The following is a 9,878-nucleotide window of genomic DNA, read 5'->3' as shown; positions in this document are numbered from 1 at the left end:
ACATTGCTCTTGTGAGTACCTCTTGCCCTGTATGACCATACTTACATTCACAGTTGGTTGATTATGTAGCATCACTTCACATGTTAGCCTCGTTATCGTCCATTTGGTGGACATTATAAGATCCATATGGACTCTTACATAAATTTAGAATCAACCCAATGCTTTTGAAGAGGTTTAGCTCTACAGTCCTCTTTTAAGGACTGAACATTGTCTACCATTGTACTTACATTAACAGCTACTCCCTCCGTCCCGTAATATAAGAACATTTTGTATAGTACACCAGTGTTCAAAACACTCTTATATTATGGGAAGAGGGATTGGTTCATTGTGTAGCATTATGCATCTTTTCTCCCTGGCCCACCATTTACTAAAAAATATTAGATCTATATTTAATCTTACCAAAAAGTTGAATACACAGACAATGCCAGTGCAGAAGTGTAGTCCATTGCTCTTGTCAGTACATTTTGTCCTGTAACGCTTGTACTTCCAGGGATTGGTAGTTGATTATGTAGCATCAATCCGCATCTTATCTTCATTATCCTCTATCCTTTCCAGTATTATCATATCTATAATTACTCTACAAAATTTAGAGTACAAGAAATGCTTATGAAGAAGATTTTGTGCTGAAATTCTTGAGTTATCCTTCCCTTGACATGGAGAAGAGCATTATAAAGCCGGTGTTAACTGTTAACATAAGTCAGTCCTTTTGAAGCCTTTATCCACAACTGCTATTTAATTTGCTCATACTCCCTATCGTTAACTGCTACTTAGTTTGTTGTTTCTATCAAAATGCATGTTTGCAACAACCGTAAGTTCCAAGTTTTACTTTTAAAACCAAATTCCTTATTCATACCATGCACATTACTCAATACTCCTTATATGTATGCTTGTTTTTGTGGATATATAATCCAGTGTGTGGTGAAGCAGCCCATGTTTGCACCTTGTCATCTCCTGTTTTATCTTACTGATGTGGCTGATGATATGAACAACATGCCATGCACATTAACCAAAATGGATACAATGATTGTCTTTGCCCTTCATCTATGCTTGTTATGTTGACATGGTAATCCAGTAGTGTGGTGAAGCTCCTTGCATTATGAACAATGAAAAATTGTGCTATTGATAGTTTGAACTTACTCTTTATTTTCTAATTTGAAATTGGATGTAATTGACAGCACAATTATCATCTTTGTTTATACACGTGCAAAACCTGTCATCTCTCTGCTTGTTTCAGGGTGATATGGCTGATGGCATGCACAAGTCTGTTGAAGGCTGTGAGACAAACCCAACATATATTGCAGCAGAGAAGGCAAAACATCTTGAAGATAGCAAGACAACCCCAAAGTCTTGTCTTGATGCAGTGTTCAAGTTACTTGATACTAGCATTCAGAGAAGCTCACAGAATTCGCTGTCTGAATCAGTTCGACTTCCTCAGTCCCAGGTTCTAGCAGAAAGGCATTCTTCAACTCAACTTCAACTTGAAGTCCTATCTCTAAGAAAGATTGCGAAGAACACCAATGAGAACCTCATTGCTAAACAGCTACACATGGATGCTATGACCGACATGCTAGGCCAGTCTCACAGCCTTGCTCAGCAGCTTGCGCAGTAGTTCCTGCGCAAGGCTAACCTTTCTTGAACTATCTTGGAAGTGGTCTCGGTTCGGTGTTATTTTGATACGCTGCATGGTGCCCAATTTTTGTAATCCACTTCTTCGTTGCGCTTTATGATCACTGGTGGCGAACTTCGATGCCCAGTGGATGTAATATACCATAAATCCTTTATTGTATAGTGTAGGTTTATTCTAAGTTACTATGCCGTAATTTCTTTATTGTATAGAGTAGGTTTGTTCTTAATTCCTACTAGTTACTGCCATCATTCGCTATCTGAAAAATCTGATGCAGTTGACCGGGCCGAAACATTCTTCTCTAACGGGCTGGCTTTTTAGCGGGCCAAAATTGGGCCAGCTTGCAACTTTCTTGGGCCCAAAAGGACATTGGGGCCTTCACACTTTGCGCCAGGCCCACAACTTACTCCAGACTATATTCGGCCAAAATTTTAGTTGGGCCTTTAGTTGACCCAACACTTAGTTGGGCCCATGTAGCTTTGGGCCATTAATAGGATGCATATTCTGCTGGCCTGTTATGGCCCAGAAGAAACCATGGGCCTTTAGCAGGCCGAAATGCATGTTGGGCTTCAATTTTCACTAGTCGTCGATGGGCCTTCAGCAAGATGAAATGTAGACCGGGCCTTTTTTGGCCCAGTTATATGATGGGCCGTTTCCAGGCCGAAACATATCTCGGGCCTTAGTTCACCCACTGATATCATGGGCCTTTAAGAGGCCGAAAGCTTAGTACAGGCATCAACGGACCGAATTATATGACAGGCCTTTAACAGGCCCAAAGTCACGTTGGGCTGAACTGTTGCCACCTTTATCACGGGCCGTTAGTGGGCCGCATGTCGCATCAGACCATATGTGGCCCATGGGGAGCATGGGCCATTCCCAGGCCGAAAGACACACCGGGCTGAAATGGGCCCATGTCTACATTGGGCCTCTAAGAGGCCGAAAGTCACTGGGCTGTAATTGGGCCCAAATATTCGGCGAACAATTAACGGGCCAGATCTGGCTTCGGGCCGTAAACTGGCCATGTTTAAAAAGGTTGTTATTGGGCTGGCCCACTAGTACCTGAGTAAGTACTACGGGCCTTTGACTGGGCCGGCCTTTTTAACCTATATGGGCCTCTGTTGGGCCCTGCCACGTGTCGACGTATCATGGGCATGTTTCCTCCATTGGACGGACGACATCTGGCCCACCGAGGAGCAGACACGTGTTTCCTCCAGCCAATTATAATTTTACACGTGGAAAATCCCCATTGGTCCAGGCTGTTAATGGGTTATCGGATCCAAACCGGAACCCGGTAGCTTAACGACGACCCATTACGATGGATGCCACGTGTCGGTTACCCTTGACGAAAGCATTTCCATGACGCACCATTTATCGTCATGGAAGTGGACACTTCCGTGATGATAATTTTGGTAATGTCATGGAACACTTCTACGACAGCACAGCTATGACTATCTTGATTCTGTCATAAAATCGTCATGGATGTACATGCATGACACAAAACGTGACCTACTATGACAAACACGTATCATCACGTAAGTGTATTTTTTTGTAGTGCATGCATGCGTCGAAAAACGCACAGTCCCCACACAGATCTGGTTCATGATGTGTTGCGTGCTCCCCCCCACCACCACTTCGACCCGGTGGGAGGGATTTGTGCGTACACATGCACGCAAATTGTAGTTGCATGTACCAAACCATATAAGACGAACCAAAATTTAATACCCTCCTAATTATAAGTCATATTAACCTCTATCGCTGTGGGTCGAAGTGATTGACCAAGCGGGCACACAGAGATGGACGAAGCATCTCGCCGATAACCCCGTGAGTGAGTGCTAGAGGACAACCGCCATCGCTTTCCTGTGGGCCAAACACATGTATGGAGATGTGTGGTTGTGATGTTCGAATACCTAATATATATGCAGAACTTTGATGTGGCACCTGCCTCGGAAACCTTTAAGTCATCCCCCACACACGAACCGAGGTTCATGACATGTAGTATATATATGTTGCCCCCTCCCCTCTTCGACGCGTAATATATACTCCTACGTACGTATCGTAACATAACCCGAAAATAATCCTCCTTGTTCATCAAATTACCTTTCTCGTTGTGTCATATATTAGATGGACGACGACCTTGCGGACCCATGGAGGGAAGAGTCACGGGCGAATGAGTGACAACCATCATCTGCACCTGGCCCAATGTGTTGGTGATGTTTTTAATACCCAATATGCGCAACTTATTTGTGGCACCTGCCTCGGAAACCGAAAAGTCCCCACACAGAGCAAGATCGATTCATGACGTGTGTGTAGTATATATGTGCTTCCCCGGCCCCTCCTCCCCTCTTTGACGCATACTATATACTCCTACCGCAACACAACCAAAAAAACCCTCCTTGCTAGGTCAAAGTGATGGAGGACAACCTCGCGGGACCATGGATGGAAGCATCGCATGCGAGTGAGTGTCCTATATGACGCGTAGTATTGCCCCTGGCCACCCTCTTCACCGTGTAATATATATATATAGACACACACACACACACACACACACACACACACATATATATATAGGGCTGGACTATTCTGTTACCCGTAACAGAATAATATTCTGTTACTGTCCGGCCCTATATAGGCGCGACGGTGACCGAACAACGCGTCACCCCCACCCTCCCGGTCGGTGCTTCGCCTCCTCCCTCCCCCACCGCGCGCCGCCCCCTCCCCCCGAGCCAACCCGAACCCAACCCACCTTCTTCCGTCGGAGGCATCATCGCGGGCGAGCGAGCGACGGTGGCAACCGGAGCGAGGGAGCCCGCGGCGTCGTGACTGGCCGGTGACGGATCCACCGCCCCCATCCCCTTATTCGCCAGCGGGATCCTTGGCTGGGGCCGTGATCCATGCCTCCTATCTCCCTCCCTCACCGGGGCTCCTTTGTCGGGGCCGTGATCCCCACCAGCAGCTGCCTCCCCAGACCTCATCGCCGGACATCCACCACAAGCAGCAGCGCCGTCGTCTCCCCAAGCTCCTTGCATGCATCAATGGCGCCGCCTCCCAAGAACATGCCAGTACGTCACCCACGAGAGGAGGAAGAAGAAGTCAGCTCCAAGAACATGCCACTGGAGGTAATGTTTGTGTTCAGTTCATCAGTTCATCAGTCCTGCAATGAAGAAGATTCGGTTTAAAAATTGCACACACTATGATCTGCATACATGTTACACTATCAGATTCATCAGTACTACATGTGTGTTGCATCAGTGACACATGTTCCTATGATGCAGGAGTAGATAGTACATTGCAAAAATGATTGCATTAGTTCATTACACCCCTGCCACTTGATTCACTATTTGGATGTCGAGGTTACTATCAGTACCTCTAATATGCTAGCTTCAATTCAAGCCAAAAAACATAGACTTATGCATCAGTCCAATTAGCTACTAGGCTTTATATAAGGTTCAGCTACCGCTGCAAGTTTGTATGATGTAATTTCTACTAGTGCATGCCATGTAGCTGCGCCAGTTCGAACTAGTAAAAAAGAATGTTGTTGAAAAATATACACTTGTTACACAGTAAGTTCAATGATACATAAAATAGGAGTACTTCTAGTGTAGTTGCATAAGTTATAGAAGAAAAAAAAGAGAAGACATGCATCAGTTATATATATATGCATATCCATACATATATGAAGTTCAATGTTCAGTATGCAAGCAGTGCACCAAATGTTTATGCATCAGTTATAGGAAAAAAGATAAAAAAAACTTTCCATAACAAATGAAGTTCAATGTTCAATTTGCAAGCAGTGCTAAAAATCAGTACATCAGTACTGAACATGTATGTTCATTAGTTCGATTGAAAACTAAACCAGATACAAAATAGAGAACAAAGTTTAATAACGACCAGCGATCCAAGTCCAACTTGTACATTGCCTTCAGTGCATGACATGTTACCCATAGCATGTATAGGAGAAAAATGCAGAAAATATTAATCCCAAAATTGTTGATGTCATTGCAGAAACATGCAAGGCGCCACACGCACCGAGGGTTTGATGAGCCAAGCAGATATGGGGCAACGCCTGGTTGGGTAACACCAGAAATAGTACCTGGATACTTCAACAATACAGGCAGATTTCAACCTACACCAGAATCATCAGAAGCACGGACTGGTTCTTCTATGCAGCAAACACCGATATCTGGGAATACAAGCTTTGCCACTGCTGGGTTGCAACAAGGTCAACAATATCCCAAACAACGAATGTTTTCCTTCCCTAACGCATGCAGAAAGGCAAGGACACACATGCTTCCACCAGTCGCTCTGTCTACATCAATCATCCGTGCTGCAAAAGCGGTTGTGACAGGAAGACCAGGCCAAAGAAACAGGAATTTTGGCCACTCTATCAGGACGCAAAGTACAAGATATGAGCCATATAGACAGGAGCAACCTCACAACGAATCTAAGGGGAGACGGCCGTACAATGAGAGACGGAGACCTTCATCAACATTGCTCCCTCCAGGAGATGCGTTGCTGCATGTGCCAAGGGTGACACCACCCGCGCCCATACACTAGGGTGAACAGCAAACACCGGAGGCAGCACAGAGCTATACACATGTAAGTATCCACAATCAGAAAAAACATAGAAGAACAGTCCATACCATGGTACTATGACCACCCCATCTAACATTTTCATAACTGTGTTTTTGTTTGCTCACTCTTGCGTGCAGCCACCTAACACTGAAGCTTACATTCTGCCAAGGCTAGAGATGCGCTTTGGAACTTTCCAAGAAGCAAGGGACTTCTACAACGTCTATGCAAAGCACGCAGGATTTGCTATCAAGGAAGGCTCCAAGGTTGAGACCAAAGTCTACTTTTATTGCACGTGCTATGGAATCTATGAATCGAAGGTGTCAGAAGCAAATAGACAGCGGAACAAGACGACAGCCAGGACTAACTCCAGGGCTAAAATGAGGCCAAAGAGGGAAAAGGATGGAACACTTGTCGTAAAAGAGATAGTCTGGGAACACAACCACAGGCTACAGCTCACCCCTGAAATGCTTGTCTTCTTGCACTCCCACAAAAACTTTGACAAAACAATCTTGGAGTACGTAAAGTACATACAGTTCAAAGGCATTAAACATGCGTAAATCATGAGCATACTGGGCGATGATGACCCTGGTAGCTACTTCCTCAAAATGAATGCCAAAGACCTGATTAACCTATAAGTACAAACTCGTTCTCCTCCCATAAACCGCCTCCGTCTTTTTTTCCTCTGTCAGTACAAACATATTACGCAACACATGACCTGACGCTAGTTCAACATGCATTTTTGAATGACTGTTCACTTTTAATATGCAGCAAAGCAAAGAATTCAAGGATGGATGATGTGGATGATGTCCTAAAGACTGTCAACTTCTTTAGGGAGATGAAAGCTATAAACAGGGAATTCTTCTGTGACATGCAACTCGATGAGTGTGAGAGAGTTAAGAACATATTTTGGGCGAACGCAAGCTGTCAAGGGGCCTATCAGGACTTTGGTGACTGTGTAACGTTTGAAACCACATATAAGACCAACAAGTACCATATGCCACTTGGGGTGTTTGTAGGTACTAACAACCACTTACAGACTACATTCTTTGGTTTCGCGCTGATAAGAGATGAGGATGCAGATTCATTCAGATGACTGTTCAAGACATTTTTAAGGTGCATGAGACAGAAGGCTCCTACATGCATCCTCACAGGTACAGCCGCCAAAATCAACCCCCATCAAAAAAAGGAAAATAACACAATAAAAATGTTGTGTCAGTTCTATTTTGTATATATGCACTACCATCTGCTGACCACTCCATGTCTATTTTCTCATTACAAGACCAGTGCCCGACAATGGCTTTGGCGATCCCAGATGCTTTCAAGAACACAGTACACAAGCTGTGCCGCTGGCATATTATGAAGAAGTATAGGGAACACCTCGCATACCTGCACAACCTGCATGAAGACTTTAAGGATGAATTCACATCAATCCTGAACTGGCCCCTCATGCCAACTGAGTTTGAGGCTGCCTGGAAAAGACTCATGGATAAGTACAACCTCCATGATGATGCCATGATGGTGGGCTTGTGGAACGATCGTGAGAGATGGATATCAGCATACTTCAAAGAAATTTTCTGCACCAAAATGACATCCACACAACGAAGTGAGAGAATGAACTATGTGCTCAAGAAGAACTTCGTAAGTGAGAGACAAAACCTCCACCGGTTTGTCACCCAGGTAAACTCCTGCTTCAAAACAAGGAGGCAGATAGAGTACCAGGAGACAATGGGTAACCGAATATAGCTCTATCACTTGTCGTAAGACAAAAATAACATGCTTACTAAAGTAAACTTTATTAGTTAGACAATTTTTTGCTACGAGAAAACTAATAATTTGGTCATCATTCTTGCATGGGCAGAAGGAACAAAACACGCTGACCTTCTATGGGTTTGACACCCAGATGGCAAAGCTTTACTCACGAGCTGTGTACAGCAAGATCAGAAAAAGGCTAAAACTGAGCACACTCTTCACGATGACAGAGATGGAAGAGCCCACAAAGTTCCTCGTGCGCACAACAACCCGCAAAAACTGTCTGCGTGGGATCAACGCACGTTCCAGGTGGTTGCAGACCCCGTGGGAGAAACATATGAGTGCGAGTGCAGACTATGGGACCACACAGGTGAGGACTAAAAAAGATGTTACATACTCTACTACTTTTTTTGCAAAGTTTTTGTTCGAATGGAATGACAAAAAACACGCACCTCTTCAAAAAAATGCAGGTATTTTCTGCGTGCATGTCCTGTGCATGATGCAGACAATTAAGGCTGCCAGTGTTCTAGAGAAATACATCCTTAGGAGATACACCAAACGCCCAAACATCCAGCCAACATTCAACGGAAATGACTTGAGGACAGTAGCGTCAAACAAGGCATCCCAATACTGCATTGAAAGCTCACTGCTGACGCTAAACATGAGGGTTCATAGAAAAGCTTGAGAAGCCAAGAGCAAATGTCGAGGTCATTGGTCGTCATGGACAAACTTGAACAAGAACTTGACGCCATGCATTCTGCTAAAAACGGAGGTGTCACGGATAATGAAGGCACTGAGCAGGATATTCCTACAATGTTATCCGAGATGAACCATCTGGGAGCTATTGACCCATTCAACAACAAGGAAGAGGAGTAACAGCAACCAAAGCTTGTTCATGTGCACACTCAAGAGCACCAACATGCTCACATGCAAAATCATGAGCTTGATGGTGCTGTAGGCGAACGACATGACAACAGGACATCCTACCACTAGCAGCAGGAAAGGGTGATTAAACTACCCATATTCTCAAACACAAAGGGGAGGGAGAGTAAGACGCAAGCAGCGAAAGCAGCGAAAGCAGTAGCCAAAAAGTTGCCACGCCCCATCAGGCGCGTGGAATTTGGCCCGGACTGCAAACCTCTCAGGATAAGGGCATGCGGATTCTGCAATGTCGTGAGCAACCATAATTACCGCACATGCCCACTCCGCACAGATGCCACTGTCAACAAGCAAACGCTGCACAAGCAGACTGGAGCTGCCCAGGTCTCTACCAATGGAGACCACACGTAATAGCTACACTTGCCGCAAGTGTGGGGGAACTGACGGACATAATGCCCGCATGTGCAAAGTGGGCAAGGAAGTCAGTGGCGCTGAACAGAAACAGGGCAAGGTACAGAGTTCCAAAAAATCAAATGAAGAGGATGAAGAAGAAGAGTTTGATGAGAATGACGACCAATCAGACGAAGACAATGAAGATGACAGTGTTGGGGACGAGGAAACTGAAACTGACGATGAAGCTGCCAAGGCTCAACCAGGAAAGGGCGCCGGCAAGGGACAACATTCGGGGCCAGTTAGGAGGAGCTCAAGACTGAAGAATTCATAGTGGTTATGCTGCTGCGTCAACTGGAAAAATAAGCTTGTACTCTCAGTTGCCTCGGTACACAATGAGGAAACATATCAGAAACACTGTCGTTACCAAAACTTATTTAGCTTTGTCATTGATTTCTCGATCAGTACTATAGTTAAGATATAATTTGTGATTTGTGCCCACTGGACAAGTGACATTATTATGTAAACCATTTGATAATCCTTTTGAATGCAGTCACAAATACATTTCAAAAAACTTATCTGGATTATATGTAACGCCAACACTACTATCGACGAGTAACTCAGCAAAAATATGTTAAGGAAAATTTAAACTCTTATAGTACAT

General features: G+C 44.6%; 1 protein-coding gene across 1 annotated transcript; it reads left to right on the top strand.

Annotated features, from left to right (window-relative positions):
* The first annotated feature begins 4,656 nt into the window (after nucleotides 1-4,656).
* On the top strand, nucleotides 4,657-7,289 carry LOC147979253 (protein FAR-RED ELONGATED HYPOCOTYL 3-like). Its single transcript, XM_087515107.1, has 3 exons — nucleotides 4,657-4,740; nucleotides 6,334-6,719; nucleotides 6,965-7,289. Exons 1-3 carry the CDS (start codon nucleotides 4,657-4,659, stop codon nucleotides 7,287-7,289), a joined length of 795 nt encoding a protein of 264 aa, XP_087371233.1.
* The last annotated feature ends 2,589 nt before the right edge of the window (nucleotides 7,290-9,878 follow it).

The sequence above is a fragment of the Triticum urartu genome, chromosome 3A (assembly GCF_056163025.1).
Source record: "Triticum urartu cultivar PI428250 chromosome 3A, HENAU_Tu73, whole genome shotgun sequence".
Taxonomy (NCBI): Eukaryota; Viridiplantae; Streptophyta; class Magnoliopsida; order Poales; family Poaceae; genus Triticum; species Triticum urartu.
The sequence above is the reverse complement of the archived record's forward strand: the minus strand, read 5'-3'. Positions and strand labels throughout refer to the sequence as shown.

Coding starts and splice junctions, on each gene's coding strand:
- LOC147979253 (XM_087515107.1), top strand. CDS start 4,657: ATGGCGCCGCCTCCCAAGAACATGCCAGTACGTCACCCACGAGAGGAG. Junction 4,741..6,333: donor CCAAGAACATGCCACTGGAG/GTAATGTTTGTG, acceptor TCTTGCGTGCAG/CCACCTAACACTGAAGCTTA. Junction 6,720..6,964: donor ACAATCTTGGAGTACGTAAA/GTACATACAGTT, acceptor TTTAATATGCAG/CAAAGCAAAGAATTCAAGGA.